Genomic DNA, 14,069 nt, shown 5'->3' with positions numbered 1-14,069 from the left:
CCCCTTTAAAATTCTTTCCTGGATGAGTGACATCCAGTCAGTACAAAATTCCTCTGAATTAGATTTCGTGTCTCAGGTCTTGTCTGCACTACGGGGGGAGATGGATCTAAGTTACGCAACGTCAGCTATGTAAATAATGTAGCTGAAGTCGACGTACTTAGATCTACTTACCACGGGGTCCACACTATGCCATTTTGACAGGAGACGCTCTCCCGTCGACTCCCATTGTGCTTCTTGTTCAGGTGGAGTACAGGAGTCAACGGGACAGCGATCTGCGGTCAAGTGGGCCTTCACTAGACCTGCTAAATCAACCACCAATGCATCAATCGCTATGCGTCGATCCCCCGGTAAGTGTAGACAAGCCCTCAGCTTAGGAGTCTTATGACCAAGGAAGTTATGAACAGATGTGAATGTTTGACACCACCTGACCCTTCCCACATTGCTAAATGGAGGGGAAACCTGGCTAGATGGGAGATGGTGGCCTCAGGAGGATTCTTATATGGCAAAAGAGGTCCCTGGGATGATGAAGGTTGAGAACCAATGCATTATGGGCTATATGGGCATTCTCTTGAGTATATCTGGTGGGTTCTCATAATATATTTTCAGGTAGGCTGGTTGGAATTAAGACTGCTCTGAGAAAGATGAGTCTCTTGGCTACAGAAGGAAGGGATTTCCCAAGAGAACTCATAGTTAGTCTCCACATCTGTAGTATTACCGCAAGACAAAAGCCACAGAGCCCATTTTCTGCGGGATGGCCTCTTCATGTATATTAAAATGCCCAAATAAATATTTCCATGTTTGTAAAGATGAAAACAAAATAAACTGTGCAATTACCTGTATTTATGAATGATGGCGTTAAATAATTTTCCATCTCGCCAGCAGGTAGTGAAATTTTCACAACGGATTCCAGCATAACCCTCAGTTGTCTGCTGTGTCCACAGGAGTAGCCTCTCTTTAGCAGACATATCCTCTGACTGTCCAGTAACATGGATGTCAGATATCTAAAACACAATGAATATAAATATAATAAATCCATTCATTAAGGACTAAAAAAAGATTGAAATTATTACAGAAAAAACACTCTCAACCATTCATTAGCATGGATTTTTCTACCCTGTATCTTTGGGTCAGGAGAAGAGTACAAAATGTATATCACACTTTTATTTCAGTTAAAATTGTTATGCATCTTCATTATGAAATATACAATTATTAGACTCACAATCTTCTAAACTACTAAATCATCAGCATCTGAATTTCTTTTGATAATATAATATCCTTGTTTTGAACTGTTATTAGAAATTGTTACACAAGACAAAGTATCCCAAAACAATATTAATTTTGACCTTATATAGGTAACATGAACAATATTTAATATCTCTGTTATAAACAGAGATTAAATTATAATATAGCCCTGGAGATTAGAGCCTATATCACTTCAAGAAAATAATTCAATCAGATTGAAACCTAACAGTAAGGTTCTAAATGTAAAATTCTCTACTCTCATACGCACTTTGGATCTGTTATCCTTACTCTGAATCCAAAATGCATACATTCCACTTTTACATTGCCCACTGATATATAGTAATTAACTATTCTGTATGCGGAACATGTGTGCAATATAGAATATAAATGTGTATGATACACAATAGTATGTCTATCAGAAAGAGTGGATCAGAGAATTTTGCCCCAAATCTGGGAGATTTGTTTTTGTATTATCTAAAAATAATTAGTTTAGGGATGGCTTTGGACATGCAGCTCCAAAACCACACCAAAAAACAAAAACCCGTGCATTTTACATTTAAAAAAAAACTGTACTACAAAAATCCTTTCATACTGAAATTTTAAAAAATTGGTTTAATTAGTCTCTAATGGAGTCTAACCCTGTGCAAAGAAAATGATCAGCGCATAAACACACAAGAAGATCATGAAAATAATTAATTACTTTTCTCTCATGAGGAAAAGTAGCTAGAGATGCACAGCACCCAAGAGACATCTCCCCAGTCTGCATATGGAACATGTGTATAGCAAAACTGCAGGATGGATCAGAGAGGATAAAAGCCTATATATAGGATATTGTAATACAGTACCATATACTTTCTTTGTCACGTCTGAACTTTTGTCCATCTTTTGTCACTTCTGAAATTTGATTTTATGTTAATCTTGCTAATATAATAACATCTTGTTATTATTAAGAATATTCCAACCATATGAAAAGAAAAGATATTCTGGTGGTCAGATACCATGGTTGTAGTCACCGTAAAAGAACCTAAATGCAGTGGATTTGGATGTTACACCAAATGAGCTCTATTCATTTTCACCGATGGCCTTCAGGGCATGGTTGTGGGAAAGTCCACCCTAAGAGGAGAGTAGAAGCAGAAGCCACACACAACACTATGATAGAGAGCCAAATGGCAGAATCAGCTGGGGAAGGAAGAGGGGAGGAAAAGGAAGAGGCTTAGCCACGGAGATGCACAAAGGCCTCATCTACACTAAAAAGTTAGGTTGACCCAGCTACGTGGCTATGGGGCATGAAAAATCCACACCCTTGAGCAACATAAGCTAAGCTGACCTAACCCACAGTGTAGACAGTGCTAGGTCGATGGAAGAATAATTCCGTCAACCTAGCTGCCATGGCTCGGGGAGGTGGAGTACCTACCCCTCCTGCTGGCATAGGCAGCATCTACACTGAAGTGCTACAGCAGCACAGCTGCAGCGCTGTAGCTGTGCCACGGTGGTATTTCAAGTGTAGACAAGCCCTAATTCAAACACATCTATTCAAGTGCAACCCAGGGAGTTGCATTAATGGAGTCAGACTAGATGATGACATTGGTTCCTTCTAAATTCAAGGATGTGTCCTGGATAGCCTCTGCCAGGAGGACACCTATGGAACCTGCTGCAAATTGAAATGTTCTTCTTTCACTGGAACCACAGTGGTGGTAGAAACAAGTATGTGGCTTTCCCACAAACATTACTAAATTAACACATAACAATGGATGTATCAAGCACTTGAATGTAGGCTGATGGGAGGGAAAGGGGCACTTAATCAGAATGTGAAATTAATGATCAAGTTAGTGAAGAGTGGCCCCCACAAAGTATTGTTTGATTTTTTTGTTTTACACACTCTTTACTTTAAGTGCAAGATGTGAATTTACAAGTATTGATTTAAACATTAAATTATAGGTTGATTTAGTGCCTGTAAAAACTTAATTTAGATTATTCTCTATTCAAAGTATTCACCAAATTGCACTGTGCAGCCAGCTGGTCAGATGAATATAAAAGATCATCACAATGATACTGTTTTACTTTATGTAAGCGACAGATACAGGTACCAGTACTAGAAAGCAAACAGTACTTCTGTGCAAGGCCAGTGCTAGGCGTAAGCAGACTAAGTGAAAGGGGGGAGGCTTCAGCTGCTCCCCACTACCAGAGCCTTTCACTACAGTGAGGAAAGACTCTGGCAGTGGGAAAGGCTGAGCCTTTGCTCTGACTGGAGGAGGCAGCAGGGACTTCCCCGCAGCCCCCACCCCTCACTTCCAAAGCCTCTCCGTAGGGAGAGTGAAGGCTCCAGCAGCAGAGAGCTGACAGTCTTTCCCCACAACCCCCCCCCCCCAACTGCCAGAGCCTTTTCCTGTGGAGGGGAAAGGCTCGAGCAGTGGGACACTATACCCTGCTGAAAATAGCAGTGTAGCCAGGAGGCACAGCTTGGGCCAGTAGACAATGTGTAGGGTATGTGTTCCAGTACATAATCACACCCTTCAGATGTGCCTTTAGTCTACTGGCTTAATCTGTGCCTCACCATCTGTACTGCTATTTATACCCATGCTAAGGGGGCTATGCATGTATGTACACTTCATGCTGCCAAAAGAATCCTGCTGTGTAGATACACCTTTAATGGAAGGCCACAGAAATGACAGGAAGGGAAATGTTCTATGGTATTTGTTTAAAACGCAGAATAGAAAAGATATGCTGAGTAGAGTTTCTACTTACTTCAAGATGTCATATGACAGTGTGAAATTAGAAGAGCGGTGAAAGTATAGTGCCTATATAGAGACACATATCATATAGAAGAAAATGGAGAAGCCTACATGACAAAAGGCTCATTTAAAATACCTCTGTTCGTTTCCTTTATTTTTAAGGTGTATGGAAAAGTATTGTCTGAAATACAAGTTCCTTTTCTTTTATGCAAGTATGCTAAGTATTTTTTCAGCAGCCTCAGCTTCTATTCATTACACAACAACCAGACCACAGTATAAATCAAATCAACCATCTGCCACTTTACTGGGGAGAGTTTATTAAAGAAGTGATGTCAACTGGAAAGGCCTGATGTCTGATATTAAAAATACAGTTTTCTTTTTCCCAATACTTTAAACAATTTCTGTGTCTCTGTCCACATGAACTTAGTTCTCTTCTATTCTTTACATGACTTCTTTAAAAAAGGAGTACATTGACATAATTTTTCTCTGTCCATTTTTACATACAAACTCAGACCTTTGGCCCACTCCATGGTTAACTGAATTGCAACAGTTATGTAGATTTGGAACAGCACAGAGTGAAAATGCAGCACACTAGATTCCCCTGACCACAAGGAAGTGGTTTTCAGGGCAATCTCAGAATGTCATATTTAAATCTGTGACACATACAAATGGCATGCGTAGCCATGGACACAAAACCAAAGAGAAAAAAAATCTTATTTTAAATTGAGATTGTTTGACACTCCTGCTTCCAGTGTTGTCCAGATTCTGGAAGGATGAGAAAGACGTTTGGCAGCCTCAATCCACTTCCCAAAGGCCAGGTGTCCTCATCACAAAAATCCTTCTGGCACTAACCCCCACCCTGGTTGGCAGCCTCAGCAGAAGGAACATGACTGAATGGGCCTGGAGTGAGGGAGAATGGCCTCCCTTCAATATTGACAGAGAGAAACAACAGACTCTGGTTGGCAGAGCCAGGAAAGCCACGCCCACCCCACTGGAAGTGGAGGGGCAAGACAGTAAGTACAAAAGGTGGGCCCTGAAGCTCAGTTCGACTGGAGCCACCAAGAGAGACAGATGCTCCCTGCCTGCTGCTGGAGTGGGAACCTGAGAGGACCTCTGCTGTGCTGAGGACTTGCCAGACACCACAGATGCTGAGAAGCTGCTGGGACTGCCACAGGCAGTGTATCCCAGGAAGATGGAGGACAACCCTGGGATCCAGATATACCCCCAGGGGAGGGCTGTAAGTAGCCCAGGGACAGCCGACTATAGTCCAGCTGTGTTGCTGCCATGGATGGCTGGATTCCCTGCTAACCCAGTGGCAGAACCATCTGCTGCTGTTAGGGCTGGGACCCAGTGAAGTTGGTGGACCTGGGTCCTCCTACCCTCTGATGCCATCCCAACTCCAGGGGTGGCAGCCTCCGCACTTTAGGCCTTGAGGCTAGGGTGACTGGAACACCCGGTTGAAAAGGGACCCTGGCAGCTCCGGTCAGCAGTTTCGAAACTGTTTTGTTATCTCGATGTAACAGGTTAGCGCTCTGTGGACATCCAATGAGTGAAGTCTTTGCTCCCTACCACTTGACTGCAGGTTAGGGTAGAATATAGGGAGGAAGATGTCCTGGTTGATGTGAAATTGGGAAACAACCTTCAGCAGAAAAGCTGGGTGAGGTCTGAGCTAAACCTTGTCCTTATGGAATACAGTGTAAGGGGCTCTGATGTGAGGGCCCTGAGCTCAGACACCCTCCTAACTGAGGTTATCGCTACCAGAAACGCCACCTTGTAAGAGAGAGCAGGGAGCACGTCACCAAAGGCTAAAATGGTGGCCCCATAAGTCTGGATAGGACCAAATTGAGGTCACAAGCCATGACAGGCTGTCGGACCTGCAGGTATAGTCTGTTGAGAACTTTAAGGAAACAGCTGACCAACGGGTTGGCGAAGACTGAGCGTCCCTCTGCGCCTTGGTGGAAGGCAGAGATGGCAGCCACGTGAACTCTTACTAACGACATAGACAGTCCCTGCTGCTTGAGGTGGAGAAGGTAGTCCAGTATTAGTGGCACCGAGGACACTAATAGCGTCAGAGAAAAATGGTTCTGCACCGACCAGATTGAAAATCTCTTCCACTTGGCAAGATAGGTAGCTCTCATGGAGGGTTCCCTGCTGCCAAGGAGAACTTGTCTGACTTGATCAGAGCAAGAAAGCTCCACTGGGTTTAGCCATGGAGCTTCCATGCTGTGAGGTGGAGCGACTTAAGGTTGGGATGTTGGAGACAGCCATGATCCTGCATTATTAAGTCCTGGAAGAGCAGCAAGGTGACTGGAGCTTCCACGGACATTTCCAGGAGTGATGTGTACCAGTGCTGGTGGGGCCAGGCTGGAGCTATCAGATCATCAAAGCTTGTTCCCTCTGAATCTTGAGGAGCACCTTGTGAACAAGAGGGACGGGTGGGAACATGTATAGGAGACGGCCTCCCCATGGGAGGAGGAACACGCCCACGATGGAGCCTGGGCTGTGATTCAGGAAGGAGCAAAACTGCTGACACTTCCTGTGGCGTCGCGTGGCGAACAGGTCTAACTGGGGAAAGCCCGCTGATGGAAGATTGAGTTCACAATGCCTGGGCGAAGCGACCACTCGTGGCCATGGAATGACCTGATGAGATGGTCCACAAACTCGTTCTGTACTCCAGGGATGTACAATGCTTGCAGGTGTATCAAGTGCTCTATACAAAAGTCCCACAGCATGAGGCTTCCTGATGTGGTTCTCCCCACATGGGTGGCCAGCATGACATCATTGCTGGCTTGCCCCTAGATGGAATAGGCAGCCTGGCTAACACTGGTGCCTCGTCCCTTCTTGGAGAAGGTGGAGCCATCAGGCGAATAAGGTCCTGCGCTGCCTCAAACGTCTCCGGAATGGAGGGGAGTTGAATGTCCCAGCCATGATGGTCCGGAGAACAGTAGTGGGACAGACTCGACTGGAGCTCTTGCAGGGCAGGAGTCGACAAGCCCCTTCGAGCTGCCAGGCCCGAAGTAGGCTGGATGGGTTGAGGTTCCTTGCCGCTGTCTCCTTAGGCTAAAAAGGGAAGAGCGCCCTCTCTCCTGCCTCTTTTTCTTCAGGGGCACCAGGGAATACAGATCAGCGCCTACCAAAAGTCTTATGTTCGGTGCCGTGTTGGTGCTGGGAGTCCTTAGTCTCCTTTCTAGGAGCCGACTCGTGCCCCATCGGCGCCGGTGCACGTGCACGGAGGAGGAGGTGGTTGGCACAGGCTCCACCAACCCAGGGTCAGATTGCAGGAAGAGGGCTGCCTGAGTCTCTGCTCGAGATCCTTAAGGGTCCTTGGCTGAAACCCTTTACAAAAAGGGGGGGAGGGATAGCTCAGTGGTTTGAGCATTGGCCTGCTAAACCCAGGTTGTGAATTCAATCTTTGAGGGGGCTACTCAGGGATCTGGGGTAAAATCAGTACTTGGTCCTGCCAGTGAAGGCAGGGGGCTGGACTCACTGACCTTTCAAGGTCCCTTCCAGTTCTAAGAGATAGGATTGCTCCATAAATTTAAATTTAAAAGCAGCACTTGTCCTTTTGTTGATTCTCGCCAAGGCACTTCAAACAAAAAGTGTGCGGGTCACTTTTTGCCATCAACTTTCTGCAGACTCCACATGGTTTCAACCCCGGCGACCGAGGCATGCCCCGGTGGTGGGGGAGAAATGGAGGGGACCCCCACCATGAAAACTTAGCCTACTACTACTATTAACTTACGACAAAAACTACTAACTGTATACAAAATACCACAGGACACTGCTAAAGGTGCTTGCAGAAGCAAGAGTGAGGGAAGTTCCAGCTAGCTGTCACTGGCAATAAGAAGGAACTGAGGGTGGGGGGTCGGCAGGGCCCTATATTGGGTGCCATGAAGATGTGATTCCAGGGGGCTCCCAGGCTGACCCTACGGACACTGCTAGGGGAAAAATCTTCCGGCTGCCACACCTACGGCACGCGCACACCTGATTGGAATTGACATGAACAAGTATTCGAAGCAGAACTCTGCTTTCAACTGTAAATATTGTATGCACACCATGCATTTTTTATATCCCACAAAAGTGCTATTGGTATAAACTATTAGAGGAGAAGTTCTTAACATTTATAGTACCAATCCAATGACACAGCTTTCGACAAACAGGACCGGGAAGCAAATCCTGGATTAATGCAAGCTTAAATAGATTTTAAAGGCAGCAGCAGGGTTCCTAAGAGGGGGAGATAGAGATAAAGTGCTACGGCTCATGCTATGGACATTCCTGGCCTCCCTCTGACAATGGCTTTTTGGGGCACCTAGTGATGCGCTGCCCATACTGCTGCAGCTGATCCTGCCTGTAAGTTCCTCCCTCTGCATTTCACAGTAAAACACAAGCTGTATATAGGTCTAAGGGCCTGGGCTAGCTCTCACTGAAGTCAACTGCAAAACTCTCATTGGCTTCAATGGTTCAACATCAACTCCAAAAGGAGGATTACAGAACACATGGGCCCAAGAGTAGCACTGAAGGACTGGGAATACAATTTCTTTATTCTTTTTATGGAAAATTAAACAAGGAAGAAGTGATGATGAAAATGACTTTAAATGGCCAAGTACACGGATGGTACATGTAATACGGTATCCTTTTGCCAACACGTACAGAGGAAAGTGCGAACCCTGATATAATGTGAAGTGTTTATACCCTGAAACTTGAGGATTGAAGAAGAGGAGACCAAAAAACAAGAGAGAAGACAGATATACAGGGAGATTTTCAAATTCTCCCAGAACCAGAGCATTACTCAGTGCTCAGAGAAGGCAGTGGGTTTTTTTCTGCACAGGTATTTTCAATGTGAGTTAAAGAGCAGACTGGGCATGTGATTCGGAAAGAAAAAATGAACACTTATGTGAATGACGATGACTTGTGCTTAGGCAAACTTGGATATATGCACAGAAATCAAACATGGGTGTGACTTCAAGAGTGACCCCCAAGGTTACCAGCTGGCACTCAGGAATTTCCACAAATGATCTCTGTTGAGCAATGTCAGGTTATTAGTAAGCTGGAGAGCTCATGTCAACGAGTTTAATCAATGAACCCTGCACTCTGTGCTTTACACCTGATTCTGGAGGAAAAATACTGGCACTTTTTCATCACTTAAACTGTAATACTGTAAAAGTACATAACAGGAGTTGGCGTGATAGTGAAAACACTTGAAAGGTATTTTGTTATCTCAGAGCTATTTGCAATGGTGTATGACCTATGCAATAAAAGCATTACTACTATCCCAGAACTATTTGTTCTGTCAGATGCATTGGTTGCTATTGTAAACACTAAATTTTATATAATAGCAACACATATTGTAAATAAAAGTATTACAGGTATATATTACCTCTGTCCTGATATCCTCTCTGTCCTGAAAAATAATAATAATTATTTATTTGTATTGCAAATTAGATCAGGGTCTCATTGTACTAGGCACTGTGCAAACTAGAGCTATGCATATAACCAAATGTTCTGGTTTGGTAGCTGAACTGAAAAACTGAAGAAAAAAATCATTTCAGGTCAACGTGAAATCAGGTGTGGGGGGGAGGGGTTACTTTTTCAGCTACCTGAAAATCTCAAAAAAATTGTTTCCGGTCAAATTAAATTGGCCAAATGAAATGACTTGTTTTGAATTCTAGCTTACTCTATACTAGATGCATACATGTCTATAGTGCCATACAGCTGTACATGACGAAAAAGAACCGAATGAATAAAAAACTATGTGAAGTTTTGGGCCAAGAAGAATTTATCTTTTATGGTGATAAATAAATTCTACAGAGATATCAGCTTGTATACTGTCATGGATCCCATGCTGAATTTTCCAAATGTGAGAAAAAAAAGTTTTGAGGTTTGTTTTTAAAAGTAACTTGGATCTGGTGAGAAATGTCATCATTATACCTGTAAACTTTTTCTACTGTGGCATATTATTCGGATAGCATGTCACACAATATGAATGTATTATTATTACCTTGTGCTAGATATTTTTTATATCAGATACAGCCCAACATGATATTTGCGTACAGATTCATGACTGAAATAAAATTAATCAAAATTATTTATACAACAATACTTCCATAACAAAGTGCTCTATAAATAGTAATGTTCCAATTCAGTAAGTATTATCCCCCATTTTTCAGGTGGTTAAACTGAGGCACAAAGAGGATATGTGACTTGACCAAGTCACCTAGGAAGTCTGTGGCAGAGCTGAAAATGGAACCCAAATCCATCATTCTTAATCTTGTGCTTTAACTACAAGACTGATGTTGTTCCATATACATATGTAGGAAAAGGCAGATTAGTGTCCTAGGGGTCAGGATCCAAACTAAAGGTTCTAATCCTGTAGAGGGTAAGATGCTGGATCTCGGCTGCAGCACAAGGGAGCTTAATATGATCAGATATTGGCTTAAGTCCCTCTGCATCAGAGCAAAGAGCCACATTATCCCGGACACCAGGAATGCGCTTTAATTAGGCCACAACTTTATTAAGTAACACATCTGGGAGCTATCTGGCAATAACTTGCCCAATGCAATTGATCTTTCCTTTATAATCCACACCACCAAGGCTGCCAACAGTCCCCTACACAATTAACCGCATCCCAACATCCTTGCTGAGACTCCTGCCCTCCCTTATCTGAGGGTTAATGGGGTAGAGAGGAAGGGCCTGTCTCTTTGCCGTATCAGTTATTACAAGTCCCAACCCCATTCGGACCTCCTTTAGGAAATGCCATCTACTAATCCACTTCCAAATCTAGTTAATCACGGAACCAGAAACCCTATCAAATGATTACCTGCACTTGGCAAGTTACAACAAAAATGTATTTTACAACCTTCCAGGTCCTTGGGCTGCTGAGAAGAAGGTGGAACCCCATACTGCCTAGGCCAAACTGGAAGGGAGATAAAATTCCTTCCTTGCCTAACATAACGCTCACAGCAAGGCTCAAAAGACCCAGTACTACTCTAATACCAAGAGGGAAGAGGGGAGTTATTCTCCCAGTGCAGAATGGCCCTCGGAGCTTGGGGAAGGGTTCATAACCCTCCTGTGAAGTGTGCAGATGTCAATATGTTTTAGTACACCCTTGTGTCCCACCAATCAGCCTAGAGTCCCCCTTCTCTACTCCTCAAGACCGCAAGGGAGCTGACTGCCCAAAAGGAGGATGGGGTGCTCCTTAAAAGGGCCAAGGGTTTTCTTTCTCCTGCTGGCATAAACAACACACACACACGCATTGCAGTCTGCAGCCTGTCATTGAGACTCACTAGATACTATGAAGAATGAGATCATCATGGGAGTTGCACACTAAGATCATAGTATGCAAGTAAAATCTGCTAGAGGTGATAGTATAGGGCTGGTGGATTTGCGCAATGAACAATTCTTGTGTTGCATACTGAAATATATTTAATTTCTGATTCTAATCTGCTTGTCTAATTTCCACTAATAGACTATTTTATATTAACATCTGTGTTAAAGACACCGGTCCCCCTTGTCCAAGTACCTCCTTAGTGATAAGGGGTAATCAGAGGGAAATGGGAGTGGCTTTAGAATGCAAGTTGGAAGAAGGTTGTGCCCCTGTCTGGACCTGCTTTCAGGTAAAAGCCAGGTGTGGTTACAAATTGTTTTGCAATACAGTCCCCCCAGACATCTGAACATAAACAATCTTCTTCACCAACCCATCTGCTCTGTTGAGATCATATATTAGGCCTGCTCTGCACACAGATTTTGTACTGGTATAAAACTACATAGGTGAGTAGTGTGATTTTTTACCAAAATAACTATAGGGGCACAACCCCTAGTGTTGATGCATTTATACCTATGTAACAATGCTCTATACTAATACAGTTTCTTCCCCATCCATACAGGAGTAAGTTATACACCATAAGTAAACTTATACCAATATAACTGAGATCACACCAGGGAGCTTTTACCACATTAACTATAACAGTATAGTTAAAGCAGTACATCTTGATGTGTTGACAAAGCCTGAATCCCATATCGTTGCTAAATAGATAATGGCATTTTGTTAAAATCTTGAGTAATGTAGTGGCACTCTTTACAAAGGTAAGTTACACAAACTATAAGCTCATATTTAGTTCTTTGTGGAAAGAGATCCATATTCCTGTTTTCCCCATTCACTGACAGCCCCCCCAACACACACACACACACCTTCAAAGTCCCTGTTCACTCCCTCTCACAAATGGGAATCAGACTCATTCTGCAGTCCATGAACACTTCCAGTTATATCAGCTAGACAAACCCCTCAAACCTTCAGCAGCAATGAGCTAACTGTGACCCTGCACTCAGATCCTTGACTGCCAACTGGCCCATACCGGTACGTTTCAACTTGTTGAATAAGGGTGGGGCAGAAGGTCACGTGGTTCAAGCACAGAGACCAGAAATCTGGAGCCCTAGATTCTAAATTCAGCTTTGCCTCAGACTCCTTTTGACTAAGTCTATACCTCAGTTTCCCCATCTGTAAAATTAGTATAATAATATTTTCTTATCTCTGAGGGGTATTGTAAAATTTATTTCATGTTTGTAAAGAATCTTGAGAATCTCAGATTAAAGTGCAATGTTAATACAATCTGCACTCACCTTTTCTATTTAATGCAATATATAAGAGACTTTCAATAGACAGTAAATGAAATCAATTATAAATTCTCCATTCCATCTGCTACAATCCTTGATGCAACACATAAGCATACTGCTTCCCAACAACTGAAAAGAAAATTTACTATGGATATTAAAAGCTACTTCATTCCTCTCTCAAAAATCAAAATTGGGAAACATCTGAAATTAGGCTACAGACAGAAAACTAGTACAAAACTAGAATAATATTATTTAAGTGAATGGATAAAAGATCAAGTACTGTGTACTGTACTATGATTGTATGCAGGGTGACAGTGTGTAATAACAGGGCTACATAGAGAGGACAGGAAGATTTCTTAGCAACTAAATAAAGACGTTGTTGGAGTATTTTCTACTGAGCTAACTTTTTAATGTTCTAATGCTAGAAGGTATTTACCTTGCTCCTGTCTGGTGGAATGCCATAAAATGCCACTTCCTTTAGCATTTGAGGAAAGCCAGCATCACAAGAATGAGATCTTTTTTGTTCAAATTGTGAATTAATGTTGGTTTCAGACAGAAACTGGTGCAACTTTTCAAAGTTTTTCCTTTCAGGGACATCTCCATTAACTCTGAAAGAAACGTCATTTAACCCAATTTCTTCACACTGTTTACTGTGGTTAACAGAGTTCAAGCTAGCTGCTTTTGCAAAATGAAAATCACCAACTTTCTTCTGGAATATTAGTTCGCTTGTGTTGTCATCATGCAAATATTTCCTCTTTTGTGCACAGCCTTTTTGTAAACTCCTCTTGTCTTGTTCATTTAACCATGTGTCTGTTTCATCAGACTTTCTGAATCTCTGGTTTTCAACAGAAGAACTGTCCCCATTGAAAGAATCACTCTTTGCTTCACTCAGCAAAGCTTTTTCTTTAACAAGATCAATTGAAACGTCTGTACTCACAGGCAGAACATTACTGTCCACTGGCATCCTCCGTGTAAAGGAATCGCCCAGTGCCATCCCCCAGGAAAGAATCTCTGTGTCTTCTGAAATCCGTGTTTCATTCTGGATTTTTTTTTCATTGTTTTTAATCTGTTCTGACTCTATTCCCTCCTCAGTTGATTTCTTTCTCGTTTTCCTTCTGAAATATTTTCTTCCAGGGGAATGTTTAGCAGGACTCAAGGGAGCTTTGGCAGGATCTAAAGATTGTTCTTCCTTTTCAGCCCTTACACATCCACAGACATTCCCCATTTTGGCTCACAGTAAATTATAGCCACACACTCATTTATTTCAGTATATTTACGTACACTTAAAACCTTCTCAGGAAATCAGGAACTCCAGTTTGCATCCTAATTTCTTCCAGACTTCACTTCCATCCTCCTCAGTAAGTAGCCATTTTGCTTATGAGAAATGCACACGCAATAAATGTCATGGCATTTTGCCCAGGCAGGCCCTGTGTCTGATTAGACACTGTGGCTTATTTCTGGACACCAATCCTCTTAAACAAACAT

The 14,069-nt window shown here is 42.8% G+C and overlaps 1 protein-coding gene across 10 annotated transcripts in view; it reads right to left on the bottom strand.

Annotated features, from left to right (window-relative positions):
• Nucleotides 1-14,069, bottom strand: part of DST (dystonin) — a 432,436-nt gene that overhangs the window by 224,438 nt on the left and 193,929 nt on the right. For all 10 annotated transcript variants that reach the window (XM_054022022.1, XM_054022027.1, XM_054022023.1 and 7 more), the window contains one exon: nucleotides 835-1,001. In XM_054022022.1, coding sequence (XP_053877997.1) covers nucleotides 835-1,001 — 167 coding nt within the window. The remainder of the gene's footprint in view (nucleotides 1-834; nucleotides 1,002-14,069) is intronic.

Source organism: Malaclemys terrapin, chromosome 3, assembly GCF_027887155.1.
Source record: "Malaclemys terrapin pileata isolate rMalTer1 chromosome 3, rMalTer1.hap1, whole genome shotgun sequence".
In the NCBI taxonomy this organism is placed as follows: domain Eukaryota; kingdom Metazoa; phylum Chordata; order Testudines; family Emydidae; genus Malaclemys; species Malaclemys terrapin.
This window is presented reverse-complemented; position numbering and strand designations above follow the sequence as displayed.